At 35.8% G+C, this 23,837-nt stretch overlaps 1 protein-coding gene across 1 annotated transcript in view; it reads left to right on the top strand.

The window, feature by feature from the left end:
* Positions 1-22,186, top strand: part of LOC110456018 (carboxylesterase 5A-like) — a 68,451-nt gene extending 46,265 nt beyond the window's left edge. Inside the window, exons 3-11 of the mRNA XM_021506531.1 lie at positions 5,737-5,887; positions 6,370-6,555; positions 7,523-7,719; positions 9,127-9,271; positions 10,396-10,506; positions 11,713-11,786; positions 16,211-16,340; positions 16,529-16,664; positions 20,195-22,186. Coding sequence (XP_021362206.1) covers positions 5,737-5,887; positions 6,370-6,555; positions 7,523-7,719; positions 9,127-9,271; positions 10,396-10,506; positions 11,713-11,786; positions 16,211-16,340; positions 16,529-16,664; positions 20,195-20,471 — 1,407 coding nt within the window. The 3' untranslated portion in view covers positions 20,472-22,186. The remainder of the gene's footprint in view (positions 1-5,736; positions 5,888-6,369; positions 6,556-7,522; positions 7,720-9,126; positions 9,272-10,395; positions 10,507-11,712; positions 11,787-16,210; positions 16,341-16,528; positions 16,665-20,194) is intronic.
* Positions 22,187-23,837: the final 1,651 nt, after the last annotated feature.

Genomic DNA, 23,837 nt, shown 5'->3' on the forward strand with positions numbered 1-23,837 from the left:
TAATATATTTATGATTTAACAATCCATATATGTCAATAATATTTTATTAAAAAAAAACACTGTATTAAGATAATAATAACATTACAATATACAAAACTCTGTATTTAGATATCAATAATATTAAAATCCACTAACTCTGTATTTAGATATCAATAATATTACAATCCACTAACTCTGTAATTAGATATCAATAATATTACAATCCACAAACCCCTGTATTTGGATATCAATAATATTATAAGCTACAACCCCTAGTGAAACCACTGGTTATAGCATTGCTGGTGTCTGATTCAAACTTGATGCTTTTATATCTGTGTTGTAAAAAGCAAAACAGGCAGATGCGTTACTTCAAAGGCAATGATATAAATACGATGAGAAGAGAAATATTATTTATGGTAGGGCCTCTCACTGCCGATCGCTCAAGGTTATTCAACAAGCTTTTTACAACACATCCGATCTAATTATTGGTTGCTAATCTGGTCAACTTCATAGCCCTCGGGATCAACATGTTTAAAGTAGAACGCATTTAAACACAGATGGAATAAAACATAAAGATCGAGTTGGTGCACAGACATGGTTATCGTTAGGGTGTAAATATGAAGGTTAGATGGGTAGGACCTCACACAGGTGATTCTTTGGGAATGAGAATGGAAATTAATATGGATGTTATTGGGTCAATACCATTCAAAATTAACCCTTGGGGAAGAAACGAGGATAGGACCACACAAGGGTTAACCCTCGTGGAAGGGGGGAAATGGAGGTAAATGTTGAGGCCAGTGGGGGCAGGCAAAACAAGGTTAACCTTCGGGGGGGGGGGGGGGGGGTAATATAAAGGTTACGGGGATATGACCGCAAAAGATTAACCCTCGGGAAGAGGAGTGGTGTGTCATAAAACATGCTTTTGAGCGTGTAATGGACAAAGCAAAACCAAGGCAACATACCTTACCTCACAAACCCGAGAGCTACTACGTCCTGATTTTTGTACCTCCTAAATCCTTTCAAGATTTCACTGCAGCATCAGCTACCTAGCATCATGCTAGCCTTAATTTATGACATGCAATGAAGCTCAGTTCACTTAAATAATAGATAACACACAGACAATGGTATTGACGTAATTGGCTAACCTTTATCAGGATGCCGTAATTTAATTTTTTATCTTTGATCTAAATTTCAATACATTTATTATTTCATAAAATATTATTTTAGTGAAGGTGCGGCAAAAGATACCGCCACCCTCATTAACTTAAGACATGTACATGTAAGTAATAACGCAATGCTGCGAGCGGGCTGCCCCAACCCCTTACCAGTGAGAGGGAGGTAGGATTTCACCATGCTCAGACCAGCTGGTAAGTGTTTACTCACTTAGTTATCACCGATAACACATGGGATATTGACGCTGCACATAAACAAACCTAACATCTGAAGATAAACCAGGCATACAAATATGACCGACAAAACTTTGTTCTTTATATAATTAATATTACAATTAATAACAAATATAAGCGTCCTATTAAAACTTTCAAAACAAGTTCATTGACAAATGACACAACACGATAAGTAAACTACATCGTAATCATTTTTGAAAAAATTGCTGCAGGACATCTAGATGATTAAAATTGCAAGGTAGCTGATAGGGGAGGAAGGAGGGATCAATTTAAGTTTTCACAATTTTTTCTCAAACCAATATTGCGTCTTGATTCAGCAGCGAGAGTGAGGGGTTTATCAGCTTCCACCCCACGGGGCTCTCGCTGCTACCTCTCTGACCAATGGGCATTAACCTTGACCCATTTTAACCAATGGTAGCTGGCCTTGACATATCTTCATCTTACATAAATATTGAGAACTGATGTCACAAAATACGGAATCAAAATCTAGAAAAAACAGACGGAATAATTACATCAACCAAAAAACTGTATATATAAATATATACTTTAATTTAGTCCGTGTTACCAATGGGACAGTAGGTAAGATTTTTTACAATATCGATACAATACAATCATCATCATCGTCATCACCATCACCATCATCATCATCTTTAATCAGGATTCTTTGTGATAATCAAGAAAATGATTTTTATCCATTGATACTTCCGTCCTCACTATGGGTTCCTTCACTCCCGACTGGGTAAAACCTTGGACGTAATTGCATTGATCAATCTTCTAATTATGACGTCAGGAAACAATGCCTTCCGACGTCATATTCCATTGGGACGTCATAATAAATGACAAAAGTTTCCCAGAACGGAAACGGAAATAATGTTTCCCAAGAAAAACATATGGTTTTCTAGATAGGATCTAAACGTTGCGGGAGAAAAAGGTCCCCAAACTCGTGATGGTTGAGTATCCTGTTTATTTAACTCGAGTTAAGTTAATTTTTCAAATTGTATAAAGGCATGAGGTTTACTTCAACATCTAAAATTACTCACATATTTGTATCACTTGGTTTTTATTATTCAAGTATAGCCTTTGGCTGAGGTCGATACCTAGATTTATCAACAGGAGAAAAGATATATTGACAAAGGACGCGAGACGCAGTCCGAGGTCAATATATCTTTTCTCGGTTTGATAAGTCCAGGTATCGACCGAAGTTAAAGGCTACAATTATTTTATTATTTTCAAAACAGTAATGTAAGCAATCTGAAAATCAAACCAACAAAAGAGCTTCGGAAGCAGGGCGGTGCTTTGTTTGTAGACACGTCATAATTCTATCTTTAGAAACATTCTGTCCTTCAACAACAATCACGCGCTCCAAGTCAATATCGGTTTTTATCGGTGGAAACGTGATACACTCCTGGCCAATCACTTGTCGGAAATAATATAAAAGATAATGACCTTCATTATTGAAGGACTGCGTGTTTCTAAAAATAGAATTATGACGTGTCTCCAAACAACACACCATCCCGCTTCCGTAGCTTTTTTGTTGTGTTGTTTTTCAGATTGCTTACATTACTGTTTTGAAAATAATAAAACAATTGTAGCCTTTAACTTCGGTCGATACCTGAATTTATCGACCCGAGAAAAGATATATTGCAGTCCTCGGTCAATATATCTGGTCGATAAATCCAGGTACGCGTCCTCGGTTAATATATCTTTTCTCGGGTCGATAAATCCAGGCATCGACCGAACCCAAAGGCTTTAATTGAATATGATTTCTACACACAGGATTTAACAAGTCTTTTCCTGTAGTTGACACATATCTTATCAAATAGAAATTTGCGAATTAACCAAAGCTGAGAAACTTAGTCTAACTGTTGATTGATGACTAGCGTTGTTGATATTTGTTATATGATCAACACAATAATTATGACACTGAGCCAATCAACAAATAAATCCTATTGGGATCTACGAGCAAGCTTTAACACCAATTTCCGAACCAAAAACGATTGCAGATAAAGTATGATGTTTTTATAATCCTCCATAACTGCTTGATTTACTTGAGAGACGCCCCCTGTCACCAGAGCCAACAGCCTAACCTGGCATCTTGAAAATTCTATTCATTGACATTTTTAACCGATTAGAGTATAAATAAATCGAGAACTTTCATTTCTAATGCCAAGCAAATTGAAATTTTAATTATTATTTTTTTAGTATTTTATGAAATAACTTGTTGCATTAACGGAGAGGAAAAGCAGGGCAAAGGACATGGAAAAGCCGTGTTTAATGCTGTGGTGTGCATTCCATGTAATCTTTTAGATTCTCAATACCATTACCTTCACAGTGAGATGTTCTATCAGCCGCTAATTCGTCGTATCCCACTAACACATAAACGTCTGGTAGGATGGAGCGAGATCAATTCTGAGGAAATGAAATGGAGACTGTACACGATAAACCGCAGGTTTGAAAATTAAAAACAAGAATATTTCAACTTAACTTGATCCCAGTATTCCGATATTTAATGACATAATAAACGATCTCAATTACCGTAAGCCGTCAAACCTTCCGACTGCCTCCCATGGCGTCCGATTAACCGCGGAGACACTATCATGCTCGCTGCAGGCCCATGAGGCAGACTTTGTGTTCCGTCCTATTTTTGGAACTCTCCTGTTTGAAGGAATGATTGCTGTATTGGTTTATCATTGAGGACCTCGGCATGTTTATGCTGTATCCTAGTCAATTAGAAATTTATTTCACATTTTAACTTCTCTCTTGATGTTTTGAAAATCCATTCATGAAATATGTGAAATTATTTGGCACGATAACAAATTTGATTACATAATTATCTGTGAGTAGATCAGGGACGTGAAATAGGTTTATCCCCGGCAAGTGCTGATCGGGGCTTCACTATACGGGGATAAAGTGTAATGAAGTTACGGAACAGATTAGACCACATTCCGACCCATTCACAAAACGCTTTCGAGAGTTTTATGTCAGCTTTGAGATGGAAAAAAAATCTCAAAAGTTGATCTCACGGAATTCAGAAAGGACTAAAATAAAAAGGTTAATTTTGGAACGTGCTTGTACATTTAATACTCGTTGTCAGTCAAACTGAAAATCTGGCGGAAATGTAGCTTTTGTGTGAAGTGTGTTCCTCCGCGTTTAACGGTTCTCCGCTTCAGTCAATAATTAAATTGTGTCTGTTTTTATTTTATTTTTTATTTTGATAACCTGAGAATAAATCAAATGTATCAATCCTACATTATCATCAACGCTACAGTAAATATGGTTTTTGTTTGTCAGATTTAGATAAGTGGGGTCTATTGATAGATGTGTATGGTGTATGTTGTAAGGTTTATGTCGCGGTAATGGTGCAGCATTCCTAAACCAGGGTCACGCTAGGAGAAAAGCGTTAGTCGATGCTAATCCCATTGTCATTCTTGGCGGAAATCGATCTGTTTTCAGGATATTCTTCATGTAAATTTAAAACTGATAATCCTATTTGAATTCATATTTGTTTATGAGAGGCACGAGCTTTATTTGTGCTGTTGCATCGTGTTCTAGAGCGTCTGTTTTGTAGAACACCAACCACCAATACATATAAATTGCACACCTTTACCTTACTGTTAAATAGTTTGATACATTTATGTAACTGAGCTTGTGACATAGATTTGTTCACCTTTTCTGGTAACGAATGGCGTCATCATATTGGTTATACTAAACCCGATAATTTGTCCCGTACCTTTGTACAAGTTATAGATTATTTGATTATGTTATTAATAATTCGAGGTTCTTGTGTATCGCTTTATCACAACCAAGGTCGTCTGAAAGCGCTTCACAAATTATTATCCGTGGTTATAGGGCCTTTGCAACCAAGAAAAATCTTTCTCAACTCCCTCGGGAGTTTGCAGCCGGTGCTGCATTTTAGGCGTTAACAGCTAGCATTCAACAATTCGAGCACTGCCCAACCACGTACTCATTTACAGCTGAGTAGATTGGAACAAGCGGAGAAAGTATCTTGTTCAAGGATACAACACAGTGCCGTGCCGTGACTCGAACCTGCAACCATTCGGTCACGAGCTCGGCATCCTACCACTAAACTATCGTGCCTTGATGTATAACCAACCTAGGTGTTAATCAGTATCACTGAAAACATGATAATGTTTCGTTTATCTATCTAGATAAGCTTGAGATTTTACGGATGAATGCCTTGATGTTTGACGTCATAGGTCCATTGTGTGCAACGTAATGATTGTGATTTCCACTTCAATAAGTACACAATTATTACGACGTTGAGCGTGATTAAAGAATTGGTTGAGGATGTATAGGTCTGTAATGTGTCTTTTGTTTTTGTGCCCCTCAGAATACATCTACGAATAGTCCACTTCCGGTGCTGCTCTACATACACGGAGGGTCAAATGAGGTCGGGATGGGCGGAATGTTTGACGGGGATATTTTGGCAGGATTCGGGGACATCATCGTCATCAACTTCAATTACAGACTCGGGGCCTTTGGTAACTTTTTTTTTTATATATATATATAGTCACTTTTGGAGCGAAATATTATCACCCATTGGCTTTTGTTACAATATCACGTAATTTCCACTGAGAACTCATTTAATCATTGTCGATATTATATTTTCCATCCTTATAGATTCCGAAAATCAGCTTTATTAGCCAGTATAATATCTCCGACACAGAGTCTGAATGTCCTCAGAACATATTACACTTACGCATAATCACTTTATTATGCAATGCCCTTTCTCGGAGACGAGCCAACAAATGGGCAACACTGAAACGCGACAGGTCGAGATTGCAATGCCATTTTTTACCAAACTGTAGACAAAGACCTTATCAGTCCGTCGGATGTGTGGCTCCATTGTAGCGCCCTCTGACGGTGGCACCTCTGACAATAACAGTTTTCTCATTTGTATTTACATTGTAACGCCAATGGAAATGTTCGCAACAATTAATTTTCCTTCTACATTGACCTCTAGGCTTTTTTGGTGCGAAGGAGGAAGGTTTGGAGGGAAATTATGGCTTCCTCGACCAGGTGGCAGCCATGAGATGGGTCAATGGCAACATCCATTTTTTTGGCGGGGATCCTAATCGCGTGACAATAGATGGTCACAGCGCAGGCGCAGCGGATGTAGGATTCCATTTAATTTCACCTCTTACAAAAGGTACTTTTAAGTCTGTTAATATTTTTGAGAAAAAAATTAACAAATACCTTTAAAATATAACTTTCTCTGTATCGTCTTAGTTATAATCTAAAACAAACATTTAACAAATAAAACAACACATGTTATTATATTAAATCATCTCATCATCGCCTTATTTGGAGACGATATTGAAGTTACATGTTTTTAGGAAACGGGACGGATCCACAAACTGAAGTTTGATGATCGTTTCCGGAAATCTTTACATCAAATTTGCATGCTATTATAAAAACATATCATATCATTTTTACTTTACCTGCCCGAAGGACAAGTGAGTTTATGCTGTCGTGGGGCGTCCGTCGTCCATTGTCTATCGTCCGTCACGTTTCCCTTTTAACGACTTCTTCTAAAAACAAAAACAAAAGGCCTAGAGTCACGCTATTTAAATTCGCTTCTTGGGATGGAGCGCAACAACGTTTGCGATTAAAAAAAATGACCTTGACCTATATTCAAAATTCACAGATGTCAAATATGAAGATTGGAAAGACATAGAATCATTATCCCATGCTGGGATTGAGGCTATGAAATTGTTCATACAAAATATTTGGGATCAATTATATCCAAAAATACTTCTGAAGCACTGAGAGGTCTTTAGTCATGATATCAGGTTGGTAGCATCCTTTATATAAGGTCATAGGGTTTAATGTGTTTACAAAACCCGTTTTACCAATTTGGAACCAAAATACAGTAGCATGTTCAAATGAATAACCTTTCCCTGAACTCAATAGCACATGGGCCATATACAGATTCCCCACTATGCTTTATTGTTCATGTTGAAAACTTGTGAAGCAACGTCTTCTGAATAACCTAAAAGGGGTCAAACGTGATGAAAACGTTTTAATGATTTCTTCTGAACTTTAAAAAGGCCTCTTGTGATGATATTGGCTATTAGCATCTAAATGTATTTGACTTTGCCCATTTTTATTTATAGGTTTATTCAAGTATGCAGTTATACAGAGTGGTTCTCCTTTGGCTTTCTGGGCTATGGCGAAATCGTCCTGGAAGAAGGGTTACAATGTAAATCTTACATGTCAGGATTACTGGTGCCCCTCGGGATCTAACTCGGTCGATTATAAACAGTTTCTTAAGGATCTACCCATGACCCAAATCAGATTCATACCAGGAAGGGTAAATATGGTTATACTTTTAAACAGCGCCGCAATATAAAATCAGCAGAGACCAATTAGTTTCATTTTGCTTTAAAGATGTATAAGTGTGTACCAAGCAGTCCATTTTTTAAGATTTAAAAATAATGTACATAAACATGATTTTTTTGTTGAAATCTTACAGTGGAATGTTAGAACCAATAAACAAATCAGAAAAAGCCTGAATCCTTTTTCAAACCGTGATCACATATTCGTTGCAAATTGGTTTTCATATTGTACTCCTAAGAATATGTCAACTTTTGCAATGTAGATATAAACAATAAGTAGCATGTTCTAAAAATATGAAAATATACCATACACAACAAAAAATGTACCACTACAAATTGATTTGATATGACAAATGAACCACACTGCATAATTGTATATGGCAATGGGGTTTCATAAAGCAAACGTACCACCTACAATGGGTTTCATGTGAAACACGCACACAATGGATTTACCACCAACAGTGCCACCTGTGATGTAATTTACCCTTCCCATAGTTCTGTTTCCATGGGTACCAGAATACTGCGTGTAACCATGTGCTCATGGGACGATAGAGACATATGTCGACAGTAGTTCTGGTTAATATCTAGGTACCGTGTGTAGCGTGCCAATATGCGAAAATAACCCAATATGTGAAAACATGAAAAAGATATTAAATTCTTTAATTTCTGTGTGGAAATAACTTATTATTCAAAATAGCTCTAATGTGGACCATCCTAACTTATTAGATCCACTTATTAGCAAAAACAAAAACTATTTAGATATACTTTACACTTTTCACGAATTTGGTTGCACCTGTTAGGTCAAATCATATCAACCTTATATGTTAAAACATGAAAAACTTATTAACATTCCCCAGTTTATATCTGTTAATTACTTATAATTCAAAGTAACTCTTATATGAACAATTCCCACTAATAAGATACACTAAATAGCGAAACAAATATTAAGATATTTTTGCACTTTTCACGAATTGAGTTGCACCTGCTAGGGCAAATCATATCAACTTTATATGTTAAAAAATATATTCAACTCGTTAGTTACTATGTCTCCAGCAATCAGCTACGTTTCCTGACATACATATTCATTGTTTGAAATGTTTCATACACACCCACAAGGACTGGTAAATAGTCGCGTAATAGTCATACTGCTACTCAAAACAAAACGTTCTACTGAAAATATCAATCTCAGGATTATTATTGTAAGACTTTATATCAATCTTTAATAATCAAATCTGCTACTTATTAAACAATTTTACACCAAACCTTTATTGATTAATTATTAGTTGTTATTGCAATGTAGATCATGAATGTCTTTGATGGTATATGGCTAAATTATCTACTGAATTTAGTTTGAACTATTTCCTTCTCGTTGAACCTTGCAGACGACAGCCAGTAACCTAATAACCTTTCCCGCCGTTGTTGACGGCTACTATCTGAAGGAACGACCGGAAATGACGTTCCAGACTGGCAGATTTCATGGCGAGGCCTATCTTATGTCTTTTACCAGAGACGAAGGCTCAGAACATGGTAAACAACTAAAATATATGTTTCGAAAAAATCAAACGTTACAAGTAATACATGTATCTAGGCCAGAATATGCTCGTATTTAAAGATGAGATTTCCTGTCATCTATTTGAGATTGATCATCTAAAAGATGTGTTAGACACGCGGAGCCTGCTCTTTATTTGCTATTCAATTTGAGACCAGCTTTGATGTCTAAGTCATTGACCTCATCAGAAGCTAGAATTTTCAAAGTCTCGTTGCCAGCGGGAATGACAGAAATAAAATAGTGTTCTACATTAAATCTAATGATATATGTTTAATATCAATCTAGAGAGAGAGAGAGAGAGAGGTATACCCCGTTCAGTTGTGTTTATCAAATGTCTGTGATCCGATTCAGCATTCAATGAATAGGTAATACTTCCTGACATTTTCTGAAATGTCGGATCGACCCCAAAAAGAGGCCTTTAAATGGTGGTATGAAATCAAAGAATAAAATGGTGTACGTAAAAGCATGTTGAGGGCACAAACTTTGTTGGACTAATTTACCGGAAGTTTTTGTATAGACAGACAGACCCGTCATAGACTACGTCGAATAAAAAGTTGTAAGGTAACCCGGCGGTCTTCTCCTACACATTATAATTATGCTTTATCACATAACTGGTCCATTTTACTATGGCGTACGGCCATGTCATAAATATGGTAATACACACGTGTAATAAAACCTAGAGGTGCTGTGATTGGTCACTACGCCACTACATAATTGTGAATTTTATTTATTGCACTTTTTTCGGATAAATTTTAATACTTTTGCAATTAATCAATTAATTCTTAATGTTTATTTTGTCTTTCTTATTTTCATTGAATTCAAAACTGCTCAATATCAAAAAAAAACGTTTGACTAACGACAATACTATTGATCGAAGTACTTTGGTTTTTACCTTTATAGAGTCAGCTGATAACACATAATGGTGTTTGAAGTGGGTGGTTTTTTTTAAATTATAAATGTTATGTGAAAAAAGGTTTCTACATTCGTATCCATGTCATATTGAATTTATCAAACTCGTTCAATAATTTCTGCAACTCGTCTTTTATTAATGTCTTAAATCATTTCCATTAGTTGTATTGACGGATATTTCTTTCGTTTCTAGCTGAAGTGCTCCTGGAACAATACGAGAAAAAAGAAGAATTTTCACAAGAAATGTTTAAGAAAGTCTTACAATTGTACAAATCAGCATTCCCTAACGTATGCGGCCTAACAGGTACTGCCCTATTAAGATTATATTATATAGAGGACCCCCTTTTGATCATACACATATTCTGTATCTGGAATGCGAAATCGATCTCAGAGCTCAGAGCTCTACATTATATCGACCTCTGTGAACATCTCTGTGTTATTCCTGCATTTCATCATTTATACGTACTTATTGTTATCATGATTACTAGAATATATTTTATATCGCATGATATATTATAAATATGTCTTACCCTAATTACCGGAACCCTTATTATATCACCAGCAGTAATAACGTCACTTAATGCCTAAATACAAGTTTGTGTAATTACAAGTCTCCAGGCCATTTATCAAATAATCTATTGTCTTAACGATAGGAGTCTCTATAAATATTATTAAAGATTATATACAGTTATTATTTAAGAACACGTACAAATATTATTTAGGGTCATTTACTATTCAAGATCATTGAAAGATATTAAATGACAATCAAAATTTCATTTCTCGACCATTATGTTTGTTTTTCCTCACGTCGTGGTTTGCCATCTTGCTTTTATCACGGTAATCATGGAAAATCATGGTAATCATGGAAAATATCGCCAATTCTATTCACTAAACGCTTCAAGATACCCGCATGATGTCTGGTACTCTTATTAGTGTATACCTCTTAACATACACGTATATGAGTGATTACTGTTTACCTGGTGTTAAATGATTTAGCCTATTTAGTTACATCTAAAAGATGAATTAAAGTATTAACAACCTTTATATCCGCGCTAGATATTGATGTTACGTGTTAACCATAAGCCAAGGGAGGGGTTTAACAAAAATAGTCATAGGTTAGTTAAGGTTCACAAAACCAACGACAACCGCATTACAGCTAATTAATGATAAGTGCACAATAGAAAACACTAAACTTTCCCCAGCAGTCAATACCCTCGACATGAGACATTAGTTTTTTGTGAGCTTTTACTATGTTCATTTTGCGGGGCAACAAATGTAGCTTGGTATTTCCTGCGTCGATTTAGAGGGGACACGACAGGAAGTGTTTACACTGGGGTCACATTAACGACTGTTGTAATCACTATTTCTTAAAACCTAAAAAAAAAAAAAAAAAAATGCGGGATTGTGTCAATGGAACTGTTGCATCTAACTAGCCACATACATGTGTCTGTTGCAATTATTTGAAGTATCAACATGTAAATTAATGAATTGGTTTACAACATTTTTTCAGAATTGATTCTGCACGAGTACTCGAATTGGGACTATCTTCGCAGAGACAATGAGTCGCTCCTGAACTTTATCGAGGTACTTTTCTGTAATTTGTGAATAAAGCTTGGAATGTTAGTTCTGAAGAAGAAGAAGAAGATTTAGTGATACTGTAGCAATGCTATTTGTTGAATGCAGTAGTCGAACTTCTGGATTCATTTTCATCGTGAGAATAATAGAAATACATTATCTTGGTTTGGAGAATTTCATATCTATAACACTCCCTAGTGTGGTATTTAATATACAAATGGCTGTACAGTAAATGCAGAAAGAATTTTACCATAGTGCTTTAATATTTATGGCATAAATATAGTACTATAAAAGTGAGAGATAAAATGGTTCTGAAATCTATATATTCGATATAGGTAGTATACCTATGATCTACAAATAAATATTCGCGTGTGAATATTTTCGCACGTATTTGCTAAACGCGAAAAACGCGAAAATGTCCTCTTTTACAGTAACTAAAACTTAAATAAACTTACCGGGTATTCTTACTCCTGTACTTTTCTTTGTGGTAGCCCAAGCATTCGTACACGTGAACCTAAAATAAAGTAGCTTCTTCATGTTTAAAGATGGATAAGATAGATATCTAAATAGTAAATATGTAAGACTTTTAAGAGTAAACCTTGTACATAGTTATTGTAAAAGTAAACCTCTTAATAGCTTTGTTTTCAACTGAGTACTGTTGGACACGTTTACGTCAGTTTTGATACCATAATCTTAAGGATGATTGGACCTTTACTTTAATCATTGATATGCTACGAACTACATCTTAAGTACGTTTTACTACAAACGTTAAATAGGTCTACAATGAAATTTCACGACCTCATCGTGATAAACAGATGAGTTTTTGCCCATTCGTCTGATTAAATGCTTGTACAGATATTGCAGATAAGTTTTCACATTATTGCCGAAACAAATTTGTTTTTAAATATGTGTGCGCGTGTGAACGCGTTATCACCACGCACACGGAGAAATGATACGGAACACTTGTGCACAGATTATTCAGACACTTTTCGATGTTTAGTTCTAAACTGGCACTTCACATCAAAGCAGAGCCTGCGACGTCTTCAGATCTAATCAATGATACGTTAAGAGAAATAATATTAGACTGCTATTGATGATATAAAGCAGATGAAAGTGTTCTTAATCAAGTAAAAAGCATCAACCTACTGACGGCAATTGCCTTCCTTTCCGGAATACCAAATTATATCTGATTTAAATTCTTTCGGTTACATTTTTTAAATGCCAAATCGTAAGTGAATTTAGTTGATCTTAAAATCTATTGAGCAGTGTGTTTAATTTTTAAACGGTATGATAACTTCAGAAATAAGTGGAACATTTCCATTTATTAATCATAACTGTATTGTTTTATTCAAAAAGAAGTGTTTCATTCAAAATATATCAAAAATTGTAACAAATATTATATATATTGCTCACGTTTTCAGTGTACTATCCAGTAATTTGTCTTTTAAGGAGGAAACGCTAAGATTAAGAATTATAGACGATTAGCCGGTTAGCATTCAAACAGAAAACGTCAAGAAATCCAAAAGTAGTATAGATGGATTTCCCGATCGTCCGTAGGATCTGAACTAAAATTCTATACAATAAGGGTAACAGCATGAAGTGTTGTGACGGCAAAACAAATTTAAAGACACTATGCTACTCCACAAAATAAGAGTAGAGTTAAGGTTCTCCGTTACAAAACCCTGACTACGCGATTTATTCGTCAGTAAGGCGCATCTATTCAGAACAGTCTAAGACTCGGAACAGTGTCTGGAGTGGCGACTGTGGCATTTAAATTATTTATAAAAATAAAATATAGATATCCTTTTGATATAACGCCCTATCTAGCTAGAATAAGCCACTCTGGAGCGCTTTACAGTACATAGATATACAATAAACTAACATATACATTAATTAATACATTAATCAATACAAATTTATACATTTTTTGAGGAATTCGCAGGAGCTGCCTTATCAGGCGCTAACTACTAGTCCTATACCGCCTGGCTAATATCTCCCCATGTGTGTATGCCTGCGTGTGTGCTGGTGATGTATTGTGTTCTGTTTGTAGTAGGACCGTGCTTCCAACGTCTATCCAGGATAGACTGTATTTCTGAGGCTAAGAAAGCAAACAGTCAAGCAATTGATCAAAGATTTCTCAATGATATCATATAAGAACACTAAATTTGAAATGAATTCTGTTTCCCTTTAATATTAAATAAGTTAAAATTACGAAAGCAAAATTTGGACAAATTCACAACAGGGAGATGGTATGAACGTGTCTCTTGTTATTGTAAGTCATTCGGACAAGAAGTCAAAATCAACCTATAAAAACATGAAAACACTCGTAGCTTGATAAATTATCATTCGAATTACACATATTTCAAATGATTCGAAATGCACACATTTTACAATGTCGATAAAACCTTTTGTAATAAAGGGCAGTCTGTATGATGAGGGTATCAGTTTGTTGTAAATCGGGTTTGTAAACATTCTCTTTACATACATGCATGGTTTTATCTGAAAGTGATTATTTTGAATACATGAACCAGTTTCCCGTCTATTGCTAATTAAAAGATATATGTAGTAGATTAACGATTTACGTCAGAGTGATATTAAGCTGAAGATAAAGTTGAAAGGGTTCTGCTCTCGTGTACACCAGTTCTATACTGATACACCCACGTCCTACACAAATATGCTACTGTTTCCTGAAGATCACGCTTGCCGTTTCTTATCTCGGCCTTTTTTTTATTTAACTTGACCTAATACTTTGAAAGCTTTCTTTCACCATCAAATGGAGCTTATATAAGATATTTATACCAAACGTCAACGACACGGTTAATCACGAAAAATGTGCATAAAACATGAAATGTTTGTCATGCATATCCCGACATCTGTTATTTTAAACCAACTTTCTAATCGGACATGAACCCCCGAAGAATTTACATCAAAATATAGAAATTAAACATCTGTCTACTATAGTCCTCGTTATGTATGTGGTAGGTAGCACCTGTAGGATTTATACGTGATTGGCGTCTAGTTTCATTTAACTTAGTAAGTGTTTACTTGATATTTCAATCCTTCACCGTTCTTAAAGCGGAGCGCTTGCATGCATATGTTGTTCTTCAACCTTATACAATGTAATACACCAACATTATGTGAATTTAGATACAGTGAAACCCCACTTACTCGAAGTTGCATAACTCGAATACTCCCTGTTCCTCGAATAGTTCGCTTGGTCCCGACCTTGTTCTTATATATGTTGTTTGTAAGTAATCTCGGAGTACTCGAACTGCCATTGCTCGACTACCCCGTATGTTGTTTTTACGCGAATTTTGTTTATACACAATACATCTTCAGCACACACGCAGGCATACACACATAGGGAGATATGAGCAAGTTGGCATAGGACTAGTAGTTAGCGCCTGATAAGACAGCTCCTGCGAATTCCTCAAAAAATGTATAAAATTGTATTGATTAATGTATATGCTAATTGTATTGATTGTATATCTATGAACTGTACATCGTTTTAGGGTGGCTTATGTTAGCTAGATAGGGCGCTATATCAAATAGCGTTTATTATTATTCTGTACATTTATTTGTTTTTATAATTTGATTACCATCCCCGATCTAAATAGGTACTTCATAAATCACGTGACTGCTACAACACGTTAACACAGCATTATCACTTTCTCGATATTTTTTAAACTTGTTTTCAGTGCAATGATGATACAGTTATAGGTAATTTTGCGATTTTATATTTATGGAGGATCCAACCTTTTGGAATTAAACAGCATAATTCGTTGAATTTGTAGAGGTGATTTTATGAAAAGTTAAATACTCCGATAGATTAAGGATTTTGGGGGGAGGGGTGGAGGGGGNCCCCGCCATCATGTTTTACGTCAAAACCAGAATGGTATGTAAGTCAGCAACGATATAACACAAAAATTCTCCAGTCATACCAAACTTGTAAAATCTGTAATCTGTAACTGTACGAGATAGAGTCTCCTTGGTCGAGGGTTAAGATTGTGTGTCGTGTTCCAAGCCATGGCAAATACCAAGATATGTATGTTACAGAATCTTAGTACGGAAATTAAACACAACAGTAAACCGAGAATTAACTTAATCTTAGCACAACAATTTAATAGAATCTGTACACGACAATTTAACTGAATCTTAGCACAACAATTTAATAGAATCTTATCACGTCAATTTAACAGAATCTTATAGCCCGAGAATTTAACAGAATATTGACATGCTAATTTAACAGAATCTATGCCCGAGATTTTATCAGAAACTTAGTCCGATATTCTAAAAGAGGTCTGTTAAAATGCTCCGCCTGAATAGTCCATGCTAAAACACAGGAAATGCATGTTTCATGGTTTAGAGGGTATATCACATCTGTATTACGACTGTAGAAAGATTAATGGTTCAATATGTTAAACTCTCTTCAGATGGAGAGCGACCTCGTATTTGTCGCCCCGATGATCAACATGGCTAACATGATGGCCGAATGGACAAGACGTCTGTATCTCTTCAGTTTTGAGCATACATCGCATCTCGCTCCAGGGCCAAAATGGAAGGGTATGAAGGATTATTCTTGATATGTTACCTAATTATTGTTTTATTTAAGATAAACTTTTGTATAATTGCACTATCAGAATAGTATGGTTAATCGTTCATATAACTATGAAATATGTTTTCGAAAAAATGATGATGAACTCTGTGTTGTTTCCTCTATTTAACATGATTGTATTTTTGTCCATTAACAGGTGTCCCGCACGGTCGTGACCTGTTTTACCTATTCGGTGCTCCCCTGGTCGGACACCCTCTTTACACTTATAGCGAGACAGACAAACAGGCCAGTCGAACAGTGATGACGCTATGGAGCAACTTCGTAAAGCATGGGTGTGTAGAAACCGTGTAAATACTGGGGTTTACACTATCTAAATACTGGGGTCGACACTAGCTAAATACTGGGGGTTGAAACTAGCTAAATAGGGGTTGAAACTAGCTAAATACTTTGGTTAAAGCTAGCTAAATACTGGAGTTGAAACTAGCTAAATACTGGGGTTGAAGCTAGCTAAATACTAGTGGTCGAAACTAGCTGAATTCTGGGGTTGAAGCTAGCTAAATACTGAGGGTTGAAACTAGCTTAATACTGGGGATTGAAGCTAGCTAAATACTGGGGGTTAAAACTAGCTTAATACTGGGGGTTGAAACTAGCTAAATACTGGGGATTGAAGCTAGCTAAATACTGGAGGTTGAAACTAGCTTAATACTGGGGGTTGAAACAAGCATAATACTGGGGGTTGAAACTAGCTAAATACTGGGGATTGAAGCTAGCTAAATACTGGAGGTTGAAACTAGCTTAATACTGGGGGTTGAAACTAGCTAAATACTGGGGGTTGAAACTAACTTAATGCTGGGGGTTGAAACAAGATTAATACTGGGGGTTGAAACTAGCTAAATACTGGGGATTGAAGCTAGCTAAATACTGGGGGTTGAAACTAGCTTAATACTGGGGGTTGAAACTAGCTAAATACTGAGGGTTGAAACTAGCTTAATACTGGAGGTTGAAACTAGCTAAATACTTGGGTTGAAACTAGCTTAATACTGGGGGTTGAAACTAGCTTAATACTGGGGGTTGAAACTAGCTTAGTACTGGGGGTTGAAACTAGCTAAATACTGGGGTTGAAACTAGCTTAATACTGGGGGTTTAAACTAGCAAAGCTTTTTGAGTCGAAATCAATTACAAAACGAAATCTTGAAGTATGTTAATAGTGTTTCATAAAGGAGAATATATTTTAAGATAAATATGACACGATTTTTCAGTCATACCTTCTTTCCTGCAGATATGATTATCTTAGTTATAAATCATTTAGCATACTTCCGTTTTATGTTGATAACCTTATCTGTCATCTTAGTGGGTTTCTCCATGCACAGTTAATGCGACAGAAAGTTATGTACTTTTATTTAACGTTATAACTGTTAACAAATTCCTTTTCGCAATCATACCAACTTAACATAAATTGAAATGATTTACAAAAAAACGATTATGTTAAGATTGATAACAATAATTTTCTAAAAAATCAGACAAACTGATATTTGTTCTCGATCGCGGTGATACAGAAGCATCATTGTGCCTGTTAGGTCCATGTCTTGTTAGATTAACCAAGACTATGTAAATGTAACTGTTTGTTTTCAAATAACTTCATTTTTGCTTATATGATACCAAATGTTTGTGAGAAAATCAGTGGCATGGCGTATGACGTCCGTTCGTCTGTCTGTCTGACTCTCTAATGACTGAAAGGCAAACTTCACTGTGTAAATAGAAGAGCGGATTTGAATAGAAAAAATGGGGGCGAATATTTAAAAGATTTCTGAATTTCGTGTGTGAATGAATTGTAGCTAGGGAACTCAATGTTGTAAATATATGGGGTTTATTATCTTAAGAGTCGATATGCACCCTGCATTGGGAAGGGGGAGTTATATATTAAAATAGTTTTACGTATGAATGACAGATTATAAGCCTGATTTTATATCAAGTCTTCTTTGTCAGTATGGGAAATTTCGACATACATTTGGAATACCACCACTTTACTATGATTTCAAGTAGTCCAATAGAATTTTAAATAAAGAAGAGCGTATAGTTGTTTATCAAAGACAAAATAGTATTCATTTCTTGTCTAGTTCCGATTTTAAAAGGTTAGTTATAAAGATCCCCGTGTTCTTACTGTATCCATTTTTCCATATTCCACTTGAAGAGAGCAAGTTATAATTTACATAAAGGAGAATTGTTTGTTTTTTTGTGAATGTCCTATTCCGAGTATCGTACCAGGTAACTTGGCGATCATAAATGTAAATACAAATGCCTAATAAAGCAAAGATATTCCGGGTGACGATTCTTTGGTTTGGGTTGAAAGAAAAATATTAATTGCAACGTCAATACCTCGAATTGGATCAGTATAGGTAATAACATGACCTAAAATAGAGAAAGACGAGGACAAGTATCCATGAAACCGGTCTCATGCTCAAAATCTAGGCTGCAGTCCAACTTCTTGTTCGTGTGAGAAAAGATTGACATTGTGTCAATGATATAATGCTGAATACCTTTACAGTGCTAACATTCGAGTTGTGGCCGTGTCACCTGATTTAAGAGAGTTACAAGAAAGTTGGTGTGAGCTCAAATACATACTTGAGCACAAAAACGGTTTCATGAATACGGGACCAGTCGTCACTACGACTGAAAGCTGTCTACTGTGTGTATTGAAACAGTTAGTAAGAACACTCCGGTAACTAACTACATGTATATGTAAAGATAGGACGTATCTTTCTAATAATAACCTTATGTTGAGAACAGGTACTGATTCAAGGGGAAATCTGATATGTTCGAACGTCAGTTGTATGGAAAGCACGATACTTATAACAGGCTTAAAAGTAGCAGTTCTAGGGAAAGAAAACATTGATGATGAAAGCAGGTGCTCGAATAGCATTTCTTGGAAAACCTGATACATATATACAATTCCGTGTTAAGACCTTATACCTATAACAGGTTGTAGATATGTGCATCTAGAAAAGGCCTAATGCTGAAAACAGGCCCGAGACTGGTGATTCAGTTTTGGCATGTAAATCAAAAACAAGAACGTTAGTACATTATAATAGACATGTGGAACCTTGGTAAGTTGGTGATGAGTATTCCCATACTGTAGGAAAGTCTCAAGACATGAAGCTGAAAACAGGGAGTTTGCGGTATATTGAATTTCAAGTTATGTGGAATAAACAAAAGCATTTAGATGTTAACGACGGACAAATGGTATTCATACTTACAGCTTATTTATTTTACAATAATTAGTGACATATAGATATTATGTTGATTCACTAACGTCACATATGTATATTGTGATATTTAGTGTGATCAGACTGAAGTAGCCGGTACTCCCCTTGAATGTTCGCGACGATGGCTACAAGTATCTCTTCTACTGTAAAAGTGACAATTCTAGCGTGTGGAAATGTGCGTGATACGACTTTTTAAAATGATGTTTGTGTGGAGTTTCCCCCATACGCAATGGTTCTGAAAACTACCTATTCCATATAGATCTATAATTTTATGGTCTTTATAGATATACGTATGGATGTTTCTTGCTAATTTACTCATCGCGCAAGTCGCGAGAATTTCCGCGGCGTGATAGTTTCTACTTTTACCGTATCATATAAATCTGTACTCAACCAACATTGTGTTTATATTTACAATGAATTTTTGTTATATATCAGCATCCCTTATCTTTGATTGTGGTATATTCACATTAAGCTCAGCTTTTGAGATACCTAATAATGGCGGCCATTGTGTTTTGATCAATAATTTCTCATATTACAAACTGTATATGAAGAGTTTCTCTTGTTACTTTTTTTATGTGAAGGACATTATTGGATTTCAGATTCCTGACCCTGGACGGGGAGACCCCCTACCTAATCTACAACACGTCCACCCGGTCCATCAATCGCCTCCTACTGGACGAGGAAAAACTTAACATCCAGGCCCACCCCAACTTCAAGCCGAGAAAGATGGCGTTTTGGAACACATTTCTACCTCTGATGGACGAATCAGGCTGTATCTGTTCCGCCAGTAGCCTGTCTTTACATATACACAGCGTCCTCCTGGCAATATCCTTAGTATTAGCTGTGTGCTGTACACGGATTGGATTAGAAAGTTGATGATTCATGTGTGTTCCATACTGTTGAATATTTTTATATATATTTCCACACACATAAAATACATGTAATTCAATTATTGATAATTTGGTGTCGCAGAATACCATTTGTGCATCTTGTATGGCCATCAAGCTGGCAGACACTGTCCTGGAATGCAATAAAGAGTTGTTCTCGCATCGCAAACTGACCAGAAATGTCCGGTCCATCATTGTCCAAGCTGTCTGCTTGTCACTGTAATAATGTATACAGCCTAGACACTATGTCGTTCCCGGATAGAAATGGTGAGCCGTTTTACCATCCAGACAGTCTAATCGTGTAGATGGTGGGTCGTTACCGTGCTGCTGCCTCTGATGTTAATTGACTAGGTATAGGAGACATGTTGTACATGTGATGGTGTCATTTAACCGATATAATGTGTATCTTTTATTTGTCTGCGACAGTAAAACTACGGACACCGGGCAAATAAAAAATGTCAGTCATGTTAGATACAGGCTCTGCTGTTCCGGGAAAATATTATCCTACCAAGAACTGAACAAAGTGATTTTTTGTTCAAGTAATTAGGATACTGCGTGATTCCGGATGAACGGAAATGTGTCAACTTCTCGCCAGAAAAGTGACCTGACATTATTTGCGAGATTTTAAATAGTAAAATTCCCAAATATTGCGCTTTGTCAGTCGTCATCAACATAACATTATAACGGGTAAGCAAGGTCGTAATGAAGCTTGGCAAATGTTCTCGATGTCCATTTTACAGTCCCTCTTTGCTTTCGAAACGTTTGTCTCTTATAAATTAGCCATTTATTTTTCATTTCACTACTATCGTATTTGATATGAAGTGAAGAGGTTTAAGCATTACTTGACCATGAAAATACTGTAATTATTTGTTTTCTATATTTCCTATCACTATTTGAGAAAACAAATGTAATGTCTTCTTGTTAAAAGTATTATTTAGTATTGTCAATGTAGTACTCCGTTGGTTTATCTACACGGTTAATCAGTCAAACAAATCCAAATATCTCGCGGTTATATGCATTCAGTCGTTATAGATCAATGGACATTAAGGATCCCCGTACCACTACCAACAACTGTATTTATAGCATTACTGCAGTTTTGATAAATCATTTCAGAAAAGAAAACCATACATTGCAAGAGTTTTATGTAAAAATAATAAAGGAAAAAATAAACAAAACATAATCAACCACAGTAATCTGAGTATGAAGTTCAGCTGGTCTAGACCGCGTTTCGAACTTTGGGCCTCAGATTGGTAAACTGTCGTTCTCACCGAGTTAGCTACCTGGTCAACGAAAGTGCCCTGGCCAACAATGCTACAGTTATATCCTACACGAGTTTAAGGGGCCGCTTCTGTATATACGAAAAAACAACGGGCAGTGGGACAGCGATCCTTAAATTGAAGTTATTCCATTACGTGAGTTCAAAATCCCCGTGAATCAGTTGATTTATAAAACCATCGAGAAAAATGGATTAATTTACACAACCATTTTCATCTAAGTACCTTTTGAATTCAATTAAGAGGATGTCAGTTCGTCTAGGAGATGATTTAATCGTTGACAAAATTTAAGCGTACATTATCGTTGACGAAAAATCTACATTGAGTATTCTTAAAGTTGTGTTTGTTGTTTAGCTATAAGTGTATTGCTATTGTTTAGAGAATATTTTTATAATGTAAATCATCTTTTATATATGTTTTTTTTATTTATGTTGAGTAATTTGTGTTATTTTGTTGTTATAATATAATCTCTGTTTGAAAAGAAAATATTACAAACATACATTGTTTTGTTTCCATTCTTGTCGCTTGTCTTGTTCAGTTGGACAATCCCTTGTAACTCGACAGAGATATGACGTTATGAAGGCAGGCTGTATGTCCTCCGGTCATTCCTCTCCAACTGTTGTCAGAATACGGTAGATTACTGGTAGTAATAAACAGCCATCAGCACATTGTTTGTAATCGGCGCTTAGCTTTGGAGAAGGAACGGATGTACACATTTCGTCAGTTCTCATTGGCTGATGAGTTCAGTATGACAACGGACTTCTGATTGGCTGATAATTTCAGAAGACAATAGACTTCTGATTTGCTGATGAGTTCAGTATGACAACGGACTTCTGATTTGCTGATGATTTCAGTATGACAACTGACTTCTGATTGGCTGATGCTTTCAGTATGACAACGGACTTCTGATTGGCTTATGTTTACAGTGTGACAGAGGACTTCTGATTGGCTAACGATTTCAGTGTGACAATGGACTGCTGATTGAATCTACATCAGCAAGTGTTTGGGGGTACTTGGTTATTTTTGTACTTTTTTGGTTGTGTTCGTTTTCATATTATATTATTCATATAAAATGATTGTACAGTGTACAGTAAATTTATGTCGGAAATAACTGTCCGTACAATATTCATGACTAAAAGATATTGATGTTGTCTGTGTCCTGTTACGTACCAAACATTGTTATAAATTGATTATAAAATGTATATGATTTTTATACTTGATCGACTAATGGTTAAAAAATGACCATTTACCTGACGTTTTCACTTAGTCTGGTCTGCTATGGACAATACTGTCACAAGAAGTCGTGCGGTATTAATATGCATGTTGCTCCTCATAGCAATTTTATCCACTTAATATTACCATGTGTGTCGTTTTTCACTATTATGATTTACTCGGTGATGTCACCTAAACATTGAGTTACACGAAGTCACTTGCTTCTGTCAAAAAAACATTTTACTAATTTACTTAGATATGTTTATCTTCCATAAATGACAGTGTCACCATAGTGTATGCCATACATTTGTACAGTAGGCTATATCATAAGCCATGATGTCGTAGTAAACACTATCATAAACTATGTTGCAGTAGGCTATATCATAAACTATGTTGCAGTAGGCTATATCATAAACTATGATGTCGCAGTGGGCTATATCATAAACTATGATGTCGCAGTAGGCTATATCATAAACCATGATGTCGCAGTAGGCTATATCATAGTTTATGATGTCGCAGTAGGCTATATCAGAAACCATGATGCAGTAGGCTATATCATAAACTATGATGCAGTAGGCTTTATCATAAACTATGATGCAGTAAGCTATATCATAAACCATGTTGCAGTAGGCTATATCAAAAACTTTGATCCAGTAGGCTGTATCAAAAACAATGATGCATTAGGCTATATCACAAACTAAGGAGTCGTAGTAGGCTATATCAAAAAAACATGTTTCAGTAGGCTATATCATAAACTATGTTGCAGTAGGCTATATCATAAACCATGATGTCGTAGGCTATATCATAAACTATGATGCAGTAGGCTATATCACAAACTAAGATGTCGTAGTAGGCTATATCAAAAAACC

The sequence above is a fragment of the Mizuhopecten yessoensis genome, unplaced genomic scaffold, assembly GCF_002113885.1.
Source record: "Mizuhopecten yessoensis strain PY_sf001 unplaced genomic scaffold, ASM211388v2 scaffold8469, whole genome shotgun sequence".
NCBI lineage: Eukaryota > Metazoa > Mollusca > Bivalvia > Pectinida > Pectinidae > Mizuhopecten > Mizuhopecten yessoensis.